The sequence below is a fragment of the Oratosquilla oratoria genome, chromosome 14 (genome assembly GCF_046742065.1).
Source record: "Oratosquilla oratoria isolate Oo_2021 chromosome 14, ASM4674206v1, whole genome shotgun sequence".
Lineage (NCBI taxonomy): Eukaryota > Metazoa > Arthropoda > Malacostraca > Stomatopoda > Squillidae > Oratosquilla > Oratosquilla oratoria.
In genome coordinates, this window is record NC_134790.1 from 32,138,423 (window position 1) to 32,153,198 (window position 14,776).

At 40.1% G+C, this 14,776-nt stretch overlaps 1 protein-coding gene across 4 annotated transcripts in view; it reads right to left on the reverse strand.

The window, feature by feature from the left end:
- Positions 1 to 14,776, reverse strand: part of p120ctn (adherens junction protein p120) — a 751,624-nt gene that overhangs the window by 157,189 nt on the left and 579,659 nt on the right. For 2 of the 4 annotated variants that reach the window (XM_076197956.1, XM_076197957.1), the window contains exons 4-6: positions 12,536 to 12,577; positions 9,844 to 10,030; positions 3,603 to 3,750 (exon numbers count right to left, since the gene is read on the reverse strand). In XM_076197956.1, coding sequence (XP_076054071.1) covers positions 3,603 to 3,750; positions 9,844 to 10,030; positions 12,536 to 12,577 — 377 coding nt within the window. The remainder of the gene's footprint in view (positions 1 to 3,602; positions 3,751 to 9,843; positions 10,031 to 12,535; positions 12,578 to 14,776) is intronic. The other 2 variants (XM_076197958.1, XM_076197959.1) reach the window with 1 other exon arrangement.

The window sequence follows — 14,776 nt, forward strand, 5'->3', positions numbered from 1 at the left end:
ACCCAGCACTTCTAAGCTACCAGAAGAGGCTGGATGACCGCGTTGTGAACAGCTGCCCAGGATGTAACACTTCACCCCATACCATACAACACATAATGGAAGACTGCATTATACACAATCATGCACGCAAACAACACAACATACGCTCTATAAAGGATTTGTGGGAAAACCCAGTTTCGGCTATGGCATTCCTTGGGGAGACGGGACTGCTCGGACAGACAGTCTAGGGAACGACAACAACAACAACAACTGTCTGCCCATACAAGTTCAACACAAACAACAATCTAATGTTTCTTCCCAGAGACCTTAAGGGAGGGACTAAGGACCACTATCAGCCACTGTGAGACTACAAATTTCTAGCTTATGAAATTTAAGGCAAAAATTATCATTATATCCCTACATATACCAAGGGCTTTTTCCCCCTTGCAAGGGAAGTAGCCAAAGTCAAAAGGCATAATTCCACTCACACCCATTTCATCCCAACCCACTCCATTCCCTCTCTCTTTTCTTGGCTCCTCCTGGATGACAGGTCATCCCTACATTTCACCCATTGCCCTGGGTCAAAAGCAATGCAGCAAGGCACAGCACAAGGCTGCTCCATTCAATCAGTGACCCCCCTCTCCATCCCATCATGCAGAAAAAGAGAAAACAGATTATTATCATTACTGCTGTAAAATCAATGCAGATTCAAAGAAGGATACTCCACCACTATACTGCTCATAAACCTCACCAAACAAGTACTGGAAGGATTCAGTAATAAAGTATCACCTAACAGAACAGAAATGGTGGTGTATATACATTCCAAAGCCCCTTTCTTTTTTCCCCTATAAAGGAGAATGTGACTGAAGCAAGGCAAACACTTGCCATGTATACATTAAAACCCATTTAACACTCTTTCTATACATCCACAGAACACTCCATATTGCCTTTCTACCAACTCTGTCATATACCTTCTCCAAAGTCATATGGAGACTCTGACCTGGGCAGTGGGAAGGAGACAGGAACGACACCTCATCCATGAAGAGCTAAGATAAGGGGAAAACAGATGGGTGATGGATGGGAGTGCAATAGGAGGGGGCTGAGTGCATGCCTTGGCTGGCTACCTTCCTTATAAGGGTAGAGAATCCTTTGGTGTATACTACCACTACCCAGACTTTCTGAGTGCTTCCAACAGTGGGAAAATCACTGGCACTGTAGTATGGAAGCCCAAGATGATTACTTCAAAGGCAACAGTGGAAATCAGGATTTCAAGTATATTTTCTGATTTTTACAAATAAATTCTCAAGAATTCTGGGTAGTGGTAGTAGATAAGTAGAATGAAAGACAAAAAGATATCCCAACATTTTGATAAAAATGCCTTGCATGTGTCTTTCTGCAAAAAACTTGATTCTATGCGAAAACACTCTTTGATATTGTGAACGTCCATATCCACGTGCAATATAAGAGTTGCAGTCAGGCTTTTGAAATACAAATAATTTCATTCTAAGTCAGTTTTCTTTCAGGAACAGAGGGAGTAATTGGTAAGGAACAGTGTGGGTTTAGGACAGGTAGGGGTTGTGTGGATCAGATTTTCGTGGTACGGCAGCTATGTGAAAAAGCTTTAGCAAAAGGAATGGATGTTTTTTGAGCCTTTATGAATTTGGAAAAGGCTTATGACAGGGTAGACAGGAAGGCACTGTGGGAGGTACTGCAGATATATGGGATAGGAGGAAAGCTGTTAAGAGCAGTCAAGCGTGTTTACAAGAGTACCCTGTGTTAGAATTAGAAATGGAGAGAGATAGTGGTTTGAGGTAAAGGTGGGACCTTGCCAGGGATGTGTTTTGTCGCCTTGGCTGTTCAATTTATACATGGATGGGGTGATGTGAGAGGTAAACGCAAGGGTAATGGGCCAGGAATTGGAGATGGTTAAAGAAAATGGAGAAAAAATGGGAGATAAGCCAGTTGTTGTTTGCTGATGACACTGTGCTTGTAGCAGGATCAGAGGAGGGATTAAGGAAGTTAGTGACAGAGTTTGGGAAGGTGTGCAAAAGAAGGAAGTTGAAGATAAATTTGAGTAAAAGGTGATGAGATGTACAAGGGGAGAGGAAGGCAGCAAACTGGAAATGAATATTAAGGGAGAGAGACTGGAGGAAGTGGATAGTTTTAGATACTTGGGTGCGAATGTGGTGGGAAAGGAGTGGAGGTAGAATGTAGACTGAGAGAAGCAAGTAAATGCCTTGGGGGATTAGAAAGTGTAATGAGAAATAGACATTTGGGAATGGGTGCTAAGAGGAGATTGTATGAAGGAGTGATTGTGCTAATAGCACTGTATGGGGCAGAAACATGGAACATAAGAGAGGAAGAGTTTAAATGTGTTTGGGATGAAATGCCAGAGAAGTATGGTAGGGAGTACTTGGCTGGATAGAGTGAGAAATGAGGAAGTGAGGAGAGCAGGGGTGGAAAGGGACTTGGGAGATAGGATTGATACAAGAGCACTAGGATGGTTTGGACACATGGAAAGAATTAGATTAGTGAAGAAAGATTAGTAAAAGAGGTGTGGAAGGTAGAGGAGGAAGGAGTGAACATGAGGGAGTGACCATGTATGAGATAGATGGGGTAAAAGGGGCATTGGGAAAGAAGTTAATGTCTGTTGAGGAAAGGAGAAGACTGAAGATAGGGGCGAGTGGAAAATGGTTGTGTATGAATGATACTGTGAAGCATGGAAGGGAGTGGGTGAGGGATGGGGGGGGGAGTATGTGTGAATGATATTTTGACACAGCCCAAAGGGATTTCTCATCTTTTCTTTTTCTGCATGAGGAGACAGAGAGGGGGGTTGCCGATTAAACAAAGCAGCCTTGCTGAGGATGTGCTGTGTCTTGCTACATTGCTTCTGACCCAGGGCAGTGGGCAAGATGCAGGGATGACCCGTCGTCCAGGAGAAGCCAAGATAAGAGGGAGGGAGGAGGTGAATGGGAGTGGAGTATGTGAGGACAGAGTGGGTGGGAGTGGATTTTATGCATTTGTTTTATGCTAACTCCTGTGTAAGGGAGAAAAGGCCATTGGTGTATGAATAAATGAATCATGGTTGTCCCCTGTACATGAGTATGAAGGTAAGAACAACATAAAAATGAAGGAGACTGCAAGAGATCATGCGACTTATAATAGGCAGTTCCATGTCCATAAACACCTGTCATCCCCATCCATATAGTTACCCAAACTTTTCTTAAAACAACCAATAGCTTCAGTGCTCACTACTGGGTTACTAAGTCTTTTCCATTCATTGACCACTTTACTGGTAAACCAGTTCTTGCTTATTTCTTTCTTAAATCAAAATTTGTTCAGGAGAGACATAGCTGTGGCTGTAGCTGCCACCTTTGCCCTGTGCACTTGAACTGTTGGGGAAAGTAACAGTCACTGCTGGGAATCAAGAGAGAAGTGTGGGATTCAAACACGCAACTAAACGAATGTGAGACCAGCATGTTTCTGATTATGCCACCAGTACACAATACAAAAGTCAATTCAAAAATCATTAGAAAATATTTGTTAAAAATATTTGGCCTTATAATGGATTTCATCCCTAAGAGGAAAACAAAAATGAAATGCAAATTTGTAGTCGTTCTTACCAGCTTCACTAGCAGGAGATCTAGGCCGGTAGGGGTCCATGGCATATCCTGGGTTTGGCTGAGTGCCGTAGTCCCCTGGATATTCCACCGGTTGCCCGTCAGGCCCAATGTGGTGTACTTCTCGTATCACTTTGGTCGTTGTGGTTATCTGTGGAAAAAAATTCAACATAAAAATGTGTTTTGTCTTCATGGAAATAATTTGAAAATTAATGGAACATGTAACTTAGATTAACAAATATGAAAATGACTTCCCTAAACGAAAGCGCTTTACTTCCCCTTGGAAAGACTTACTTGCAAATTATAGCATTTTTATCACTCAGTTGAACAAGAGAGGAATGTCTGTTGGGGAAGGAAGGGAGAAGGCAGAAGATGGGGTGAATAGAGAATGGCTGTGTATGGATGATATTGTAAAGCATGGTGGGGGGATGGGGGGTGTTGTGTTAGGGAGTGGTTATGTGTGAATGATATTTTGATGCAGCCTGAAGGGATTTCTCCTCATCTTCAATGTTCATGAGAAGACAGTGTGTGTGGGTGGGTGGGGGGAGGTCGCTGATTAAATGAAGCGGCCTAGCTGTGGATGTGCTGTGTTTTGCAGTATTGCTTTGAACCAGGACAATGAGCAAGATGCAGGGATGACCCATCATCCAGGAGTAGCCAAGATGAGAGGGAGGGGTGATAAATGGGGGTGGAATGAGTGGGGATGATATGGCTACCTTACTTGTAAGGGGGAAAGATCCCTTGGTATATGTATATATGTATGTCTTCATGGGAACAATTTGAAAATTAATGTAACTTAGATTAAGAAGTATGAAAATGACTTCTCTAAATGTAATGCTTTACATCCCCTTAGAAAAAATGTTTGCAAATCAAAGCATTTTATCAATGTCAATCAGTTAATAAGATGCTGCAGTGTACAGCTTTCAAACAGCTGCACCAACTATCAAGACAGTGAAAAAAGGGTGGTACTGTCCCAAGAAGTTGGAGAGCAGTTGTTCATGCTCCACTGCCAACACCAAGTGGACACAAATAACCCCACCTTCTCAAGGAGGTGTGAACCCGAGAGATTAGAACTTAGTTTCTGGACTGGGCCAATGAGCAAATGAGAGCAAAATAATGGGTAATGTTGGATGGTAAAACAGCCTGGCATGTGCAAATGACAATGCACTCAGAGAGACAGAGAAGGACTTGAAGAGGATGGCAAGCTTAGCACGTTTGTCAGGGGAGAAAACTGAATATTAACCTCTTCAATACAAATCAAATATTCATGCACACATTAGGTTGCCTGATGTATGATGATGTATCACAATATGCACATAATAAAATATAAAATTACTGCTGTTATACTCATTCTCACCCTGAATATATATAACTACAGAAAATGCGATCAAGCCTGTCCACAGATACGGGGGTCATTTAGCTACAACTACAAAATAAATATAATCAGGATGCTAACGCCAGCAACCTCATACACCTACTCGTAGCTCATGACATCTATGTAGGCATCATCATATTCTAGGGGTTAAGGTGCTAAGATGGAAAGAGTTATGAGTGAGGCTTTAGGTAAGTGGGTTGCGCTTTCACTCAGCCACCCAAGTGAGGCTTTTGTAACCATGATTCAATTTAACATCACAAATTCACCCTCTCATGGGCTACGACAGTGCCATTTTATGAAGGACCTTTTGAAATGGAATTTAACTTAGTATGACGTCCGCTGCATTGCTTCTGACCCAGGGCAGTGGGCAGGATACAGGGATCACCCTTTGTCCACAAGGAGCTAAGATGAGAGGGAGAAAAGGGTAGTGGATGCGATGGATGGGGTGGAATGGGTGGGAGTAGGTACATACTTGGGAGTAGGTACATGCCTTTGACTTGGCTACCTCCCTTACAAAGGGGGAAAAAGCCTTTGGTATACAGATGGACAGAAATGATGCCTGTACTATGAACTCACTTGTTAGGCACAATATGAACTACCTCCACTCCTGAGCTCTGCCACAAGTAGCAACACTTTAACTCTAACCCACTTTGCCAGCCTTAGCCGGAGACCTGCAATCCCACAGTAACTTGCAATGTTCCTCAGGCACTCCTCTATGGGAAAAAAAACCACTGCTATTTGTGTTGTATTACTGTGGGACTGCTTTTATGCCACCACCTTATTATAGTACAAGTCCCTGTTTATAAACTCTCCTTGCACAGAAAGGTGGACGATATACAACTGTTCATCTCCAAGATATTTCTATGTGGGTTCAATGAAAATTAAATCATTAGTTTCCCTTATACAGGTAACTTTAATATATTAATTGGTTGCAGCATGAACAAGCCAATCACCTTCCATTCACATTATAACACAACTTCAATGGAGATGGACATTAACCTATATCGATCTTTGAAAGCACACTCGGTTGGCCATATAGTTTCTTTCAACTTTTTCAATACCTCTGGATGTTCTAAGCTCCCAGGACATTGTGTCGGTCTTCCTGGAAATAAAGTCATTGGACATTGGAGAGCTGTGTGATACTAGGATTCTGGCCCTCAGTTCACAGTTTAAGTTTTACCGACTGAGAATCTGTAACTACCTCTCTTATAAGGGTGATGATGATGATGATGATTATGATGATGATGTTCCCTATGCTGTCTGGCTGAGCAGCCCCCATCTCCCTGAGGAGCATCATGGCAGAAACAAGGTTTCCCCACAAATCTTTTATAGCATATGTTGTGTTGTTGGCATGCATAATTATGTACAATGCAGTCTTCCATAATGTGTTCAATAGTATGAGGTGAAGTGCTACATCCTAAACAGATATCCACAGTGGATTCATCCATCCACCATTGGTAATTTAGAAGGACTGGATGGTGGCTGTACCACAGCCTAGGAAGCTCTTGGTATATAGACAGATAGAAAACCTGCATCCTTACAGTACCTAGCAAGGTTGCTTTGGGTACCCTTGCACCTCTCTACAGGGGATCCTTTGTCCTGCTGTCTACTTTATGTTAGCAGGAAGAAGTAGGAAGCAGTCACCATTTCACAACTCTTCACCTCTTCAATAAGAGTCAAATATTTGCACACACATTAGGTTGCCCAGTGTACAATGATGCATCACAATATGTGCTTTAAAAAAATATAAAGTTAGTGCTGTTACCTAGTTGTATTTACCTAGTTGTATTTTACGGGACGAGAGTTATGCTCGTAGTGACCCGTTTTCGTATCTCTCCACATCCAGTTTGTTCTTAAAATCATGTATAGTTCTGGCATTCACTGTTTCTCTGTTCAGTTTGTTCCAGACATCAATCACTCTATGTTGTACTTGTTCTCTTGCACCCAGAATGTTTAACCACAGAACACACAATCAAGCCTGTTCATAGAATACAGGGGTCACATGGCTACAACTACAAAATAAATATAATTAGGATGCCAACACCAGTACCTTAGTATACTCACTCAGTCCTCATGACGCCTACATAGGCATCATCATATTCTAAGGGTTAAGCCAATCACCCCCTGCCACCATTATCTTTACCAATACATTGAGTCCATCTGCCATTTTTATCTCCTCTCTACCCAACTTGTCCCCCTCACTCTTTGGTGAGGGTATATGACAGGATATAGGAAAGGGATTGGATTGAATGGAAAAAAGATTGTGAAAAGAAATTAATTGACACTCCCCAAAGGGATTTCTCCTTGTCTTCTCTATTTTCACAAAAACGGGTCAAGGAGGGAGGGCCACTGTATAAATGAAGTGGGTGGCCTTACTATGGATGTGCTCTGCACTGCTGCATTGCTTCTGACCTGGGCTGTGGACAGGGAACAGGAATAACCCTTCATCCACAAGGAGTTAAATTAAAAAGGAAATGATTAATGGGTAGGGGATGGTGTATACCTTGGCTGATTACCCCCCTTATAAGTGGGAAGAAGGCTATTGGTATATAGATAGAGATATGACAGGGAAAATAAAGAGGCATTATGGAATATGTTGCAGGCATACAGGACAACAGGAAGTTTTGCCAAATGGAGATAAAGCTGCACAGTTTTCTTCACAATTTGCATATTTGGCTGGGTTTGGACATGATGGATCATATGTGGTGGTAAAGTAGTATTTTACCCAATTGTATTTACCTCAATTCGAGAAGACAGAAGATAGGGGTGAGTGGAGAATGGTTGTATATGGATGATGCTGTAATGCTTGAGAGTGGGTGGGGGGAAGAAGTATGTGTGAATGATATTTTGATGCAGTCCAAAGGGACTTCTCGTCTTCTCTTTTTCTGCATGAGGGGACGGAGAGGGGGGGACTGCTGATTAAAAGAAGCCACCTTGCTGTGGATGTGCTGTGTCTTGCTACACTGCTTCTGACCCAGGACAGTGGGCAAGATGCAGGGATGATCCATCATCCAGGAGGAGCCAAGATAAGAGGGAGGGAGGGGGATGAATGGGAGTGGAGTACATTGGGGATGAAATGGGTGGGAGTGGATTTTATGCCTTTGTTTTTTGGCTCCCTCCCTTGTAAGGGGGAAATAGCCATTGGTATGTATGTATCTACCTAATTGTAATATACAAGAAATGAGCAACACTCATTGGGTCCCATCCCCTGTTCTCTAATTTTCTAACATACCTAGACTCAAATTCACGTACAGTTCCCACTTAATCTATATATTTGATTTTCAATTACCATATTCACATTTGAACACATGTGTTGTTTAAGCTTGGGCTATATCATCTTCTACACTATTCCACACATATGCCTGTTGGGCTGTGACATCTACATTTGTTATGCTCCAAATATTGGGAAATAAAATAGTGCCAGGGCCATGGGTAGTATATTATCATTTGGTATTTCAAGTATCCTTTGTGGAGGTAGGATGGAAGTCAGAACCAGGTTAAAGTTATCTGTGTGGGGGAAGGGTTCTTCATGTAATTTATTGTTCTCATGGTACCATAGACTCAAGTTATTTTTTGCTCTAAATGTTCATCCAAGACTTCCAATTCTAGTATAATTTAGTGATCATTGGACATCAAACCCACACTGGTGTTGAAGGTTTGCTCTGAAATAGGGACACTGGCTAGGGTTGAATGGAATTGGACTTCATCATACTGGGTTTTAGATCTCTGAGCCAAGAGTAGCAGCATAGAAAAATATGTGTGGGTCTCGTACTTTTAATGCATGTGTAAAGGCTTGTTTCTATGTTGCCAGTTAGCAGAAGATGTGGGATGACAAGTGCTGGTGTGGTGCTCTCCTATAACAGGAAATCTTTAAAGAATACTGTGCAGAAAAAAGTTAAAATATTGTGAAAGACAAGAGAGCTTGTTCAGGAGACCAAGTATAATGGCCCCTAAGTGATGCACCTCTAGACCCTAGTCAGGTAGTCTGTGTGGTAATTGTGGTTACGGGAATGACTTTGTTTACCTGGAGCTACGGCAATTTCCCGAAAGCTCGTTTAATTTTTTATTTGGGAATCTTCCTGTAACTTCATACCACACTATTGTAATTTTAATTAATGTTATTAAAACTCCCCTCCCTCTTTATTATTTATTTAAACCTATGTCATAATTTGATTAACAAATCGGGAACTTGAGAACTTACATCAAGTATCTGTTGTCCCGTGACTTCGAAACCGTTTTGAAGGCTCAATAAAACTCCTGCTGAACAAGACCAACTTTCTGTCACGGTACGTCAGACTAGCTGCAACCCTCGTCCCAGTGACTAGCTTCAACACTGGTACCGTGACAAGCTTTAACCGTGTCTCCAAAAGGACGATAAAACCTCGGCAAGGAACTAGCCATCGAAGTCTCAAGCATATATACATATATTTCTAACGATTTTTGTTAGAGAATTCATTCAGGTAAGATTCTCTAACGTTCTGTTTTGTTGATCTAATTACGACATCTGTTCCTCTCCAGGAATATTATGCCTTTAGAGATCCATTCTCCTTCCAATGCCTCAATGTCACCACTTGAAGACAAGACTTGTTCAGTCAACACTCAAACTCACCATCCCACTCCCACACAGTGGGCAGTGAGAAACCCCTAGTAATGCAAAGCCCTGTCAGTTACAGCAAATCATTGGATTTTTTTGGACAACAGTGGGTCACCTCCCTGCCTGGCCAGGGCTGTCAGGAATCAACATGACAAGCCTGCAATGGGTCTCAGGGATCAAACTCATGACCACCTACTCATGAGTTCAATATCCACTGGGCTACCATGAGGCCTGACAGTCAACAGAAAAATAGAGAAAGCATTCCAAAACCTTACCTGTTGTGTTGTGTGCTGGGTCTGTTTTCTGGACACCAACTGTGTTCCCCCCTCAGGTCCCGACTGTACAGATAAGTGAGAAGAACTTGGAGAATGCTGGTGGTGGTGGTGTCCGTTTGTTGTGGTGGTAGTAGGGCCGTAATCAACGTTGTAACTACTTGTTGTGGTTGTCACCTCAGGATGTCCACTGCAAATAATTGTCACGAGTGAGTACACCCTATTCACAATGAATATACATTTGCAATATTTTAATAATAAACTAGTTAATTGTAAATGGGCAAAATTACATATAAGATATTGTACTGGTTGTTAGAATAACTACTTAATGGTTAAAAATTTTGGTACTGTATTTATTAAAAATACTTCAAGTTCATTTTATATATGTATATATATATATATATATATATATATATATATATATATATATATATATATATATATATATATATATATATATATATATATCATCTGACATTTTATCACATGCTTACACACTGTACACATTTTATAACCAAAGTAAAATTGGGTACAATGATTACTGATCACCATTCTCTTTACAATTTTGAAGAACTCCAATGTACCCCTTCCCTATGGTGATATTCAGTGACATGCACACTTTCAAAAGGGCAGGAATTCAGTTAAAAAAAAAAGACACCTCATTAACATTTATAAAAATGACAACCACAAAACAATATGAGCTATATCAATGTATGCAGACACAAAGAATTTTTATAAAATCACATGTGGTAAATATGAACAGTTTCCACCGAGTTTACTGTATTTTTCTTATTAAAATGATGCTTTGGATAATGAAGGAAAATGTCAAGGGACACATGCCTCATGATATTCTTTACAGATATTATTCTCATACTCATCAATTTCATTCACAGTGGGAGTGTCATGGTACTACAAGGTCAAGACTACCTACATTCTTTTCTATGGCTACACAAGAGTATTTTACTCAGGCTATTACCAGACATTTTTATTCAGCTGAGGAAATGCCAGTGTAAAGAAATATGCAGATAGAGTATATAAAGTATTTCAGGATTTTCAATCTACAATAATTTAAGCTTACTATTTACTTAGTGATTATATACTCATAGTATGATTTTTTTTTTTCTTATCAGCCCTATTATTAACAATAATAATTATTGTTGCCTCAAGCTTCACTAACAGGTAAACTGCATCACCACAGTAGTTGCCAACAGTTCCCAGCTCCTCCCATCAATATCACTGGAAAGAATGTTATACAAGCATATGTCACTACCTTTTACACCATTAGGGGGGCAATAAGTGATTGTTAGTTTTCCTTACATGAAAAGGTAGAGGAAATAAAGTTAATAGAGAACTTTGGTGTGTGTGTGCTTGTACGGGGGGTACATTATTGCCAACACCCAAGGCACCTTCTATCTATCAAATGATGCATCACTGAGGCAGGGTTTAGGAACCCCCCAACTTCATTCCCACCCCTTCAACTACAAAAGCCAGGGTGATTTTCCCCAACTAATAACAGTTACTTATTCAAACAAACTATATGCAGTTAAGCCAAATAACAGATCCCTATTTCAGTCCCATTAAATGTACTATAACTGATATAAAATAACTTTTCATGGACATAAATGAATTATCATTAGAATGATAGGGGACACAATGTTAGAGCTTAATGCTGCAACCACAGGCTTGAGCAGCAAGAGATCTAAGGAATGAACCATCGCAAAGTAATATGAGGCTGCAGGTGTCCAGTGAAAGAAACCTGATCTAACAGGGAAGGTATTACTGAAAGAAAAACAAACACAAGAACGAAGGAGGAGTTGAGGGAGGAGGAGGAGAAAAAGGACCTGAATGAAATTGTCTGGCCAAGTGCTTTTAAAGGTTAAATGTGATAGTTTTTAAACTATTTCAACCATAGAAACACAAAGTGATTTCTCTAAGCTGAATGACATTGTAGTGACATTTGCCAAAATAAAATCTTCATTGGGCAAAATGTTTTTTGAGGGTTGATTCTTATACATAATTCATTAACTACCAACATATAGTGTGATACACAGAACTTCATATACAAAAGTGACATTTGTAAATGCAATTATGTATCATATACAATAATCCTTCCCATACCTGAACTGCCACTACATGAACTGTGATTATTCAAACAAGATTTATGTGTATTGTATGCCACTTCTACTCCTTCAGAATTGAAAATCTAGCAATCTTGTGGCAGAGTAGAGACTGGGGTGGGGAGGGAGGATAATTTTAGTTTGCACAGCCAGGAGGTCTCTTAATCCAACACTCGCCAACTGCCACTTATGTGGATGTTTGGCCCCAGGACATAAACTCACTTTGGGAATTGGCCCAGGACATAAAACACCACTAATTCCCAAAGTGGGTTTTATGTCCAAGGCCCAAATGCCCGCACAAGTGGCGGTTGGAAAGTGATGAATTAAGAGACCTAGGTGTATCTAAACACTGTAACCCCCAGATCCAAACATCATATGGCCCAATTAGTCTAGATATAGGATGGATTACCATATTCAAAATAAAACATATTCACTTGTCTTGCATTACAAGGTTAAAACATGGCTAAGACAAACTAGTACAATGTTAACTAAAGTGGAAGACTAAATCTGTATAGGTACAAAAAACATATGAAGGGTTTCTAAGCCATGCACATAATCATTAGTAATGAGGCACTTACGACTTTTTGGCAACCTGTCTCGCCTTCTCCTGCTCCAACACTCTGGAGTTTGCAAGCAGCAACAGTCAACACACATGAGGTTAGTTAAGCATGTAAACATGCCCACATCACAAATTACATCTAAAAGTTTAGTAAACAAATGTAATTTGATGCCCACATCTTTTAGACTACAGGAATATCCCGCTATCTGAAAGGCTCATATACCTGAATGACTATTTGAACAGCAAACCTTTAGATATGAAAGCCAAATATTTGAATAACAAATCTTCAGATATGGAAGAAATTGAAAATCTGAAAGAATGAAGCTATCACAAAAAATTCCCTTATTCTCTAGTTTCAAGTGCATGAATCTTTGGTTTTCAAAACTTCAAATAGCAGGGTACTCCTCTATACTGTACATAATGACTTTTTAAAAAAAAATTTACTCTTCCCACTTCTGTGGAATAAATGCAAACTATATGTCCCTATCTCATCCACTGATACTAAACAACAAATTTAATTAGATGTTATGACACAAATCCTTAACTTTATCTTTTCCAATATGTTAAGTTCTTAATGCTCTAATTTCCAAATATATACAAACTTATTACCACACATTCCTATTAACTTCCCAAATAAATTACACATACCACTATCAATCTGACAAACACTTAGGAGATAAAAACAAAATGGAAAGATGGATATATGATTTTGACTTAAAGATATCTCTTAGATCACAAATATATATTCTCAGTGGCTGAATCAAAGTCAATATAAACTTGTCTACTAGCATGCATCCATCAAATAAAACTAAAGTTTAAATTCAATCACTCAATACTAAAGAAAAAAATTGCAAGTATGATACAGCTACAAAGCATACAAGTATATTTATACAATGCCACATCATAACCATCACCACCATATCCAAAAGATACATTTACACTGGTCTCCATACTATGATATCTGAATCTACTGAAGATACTGTTTTCTTATTTCAAGACTACTTCCTAATCATTGGTTCTAATTTTTTTCCTTTGTTTTTCTAAACGGACTCATTTCATAATCTGGAGAAAAACTGAACTGTTCAAGTAGAAAGGAAGGAAAAAAGGTGAGAGGCTTATGCCAATAGACACATAGCTGCAGCCAAACTCATCACCTTTGCCCTATTCATTTGAGCTGTTGGGGCAGGTATCAGTTACTGCACGCAATCAGAAAGAAGCGAATGTGAGAACCAGTACAATTTCGATTACACTAGCATCACACCTTACACCACTAACAAGTAGAGATGGGATGGTGAACATGATGTTTATTTTATAAATGACCTTCACAGGGCCCCTGAAACCCGTTCACAGAATCCAGGTTTAGAGCCTTCATACTAAACAAATATTACTGCATCTACCATTCTGCATTCCACAACACCAAATCAGCCACTGCTTCCACAGACCAATTTATTCAAATCTTAACTTAAACGAAAACATGTAACGAATTTCTACTTCGTACAAGCTATGGAACATTTCTATCATAACACAGTAACATGCACAGGCAAGTATTAGTCCTCTGTATAAAAGGCAACCTGTATACAAGTAACAGAAATATGTTTTACAAACTACTTGACTTAATCTGTATATGTATTTATCATCACTTTATTGAAATGAAACATTACTTCCTTGAGTTCCTTCCTATGCCAATAAATTATCTCAACCATGATATTGTGCTTTTCTATTCGTATCCATCCTCACAACAAAAAATTCACATGTAGAGACAGAGAGAGGAGAGAGAAAATCGCCATTGTCTTGGATCACGTGTTGGACTCGTGATCGACAGCTACCATCCTCGTGGATGGGGGCTCAGAGCTCATGTATGACTGATCTATGAGTAATGCTGTGACTTCACACACACACAACTCCTCGCCCACGAGAGTTGGAGTAACGGCTCGCAGCGCAGCGATATTAAAATTATTTCAGCCCTGAGCGGGATTCGAACTTGGACCGCTGGGTTAGCAGTTGCAAACGCTACCACTGCGCCGTTAAGTCGTTGTGTGTGTGTGTGTGTGTGTGTGTGTGTGTACACACATACATCGGATTCACGGCGAAGATTGGAACTCCAGAAAAGAAGTGCAATTTTCGTGGATCTCAACAATGAGGAAGTACCTTTGTTGTATTAGTAGGGAAGGGGAAAGCTCGTGGTGTAGTGGAAAGGTGAAGAAAAAGGAGAAAGGGAGGGATTACTGAGGGAAATGGAAGGAATTGAGGAAGGAGACGA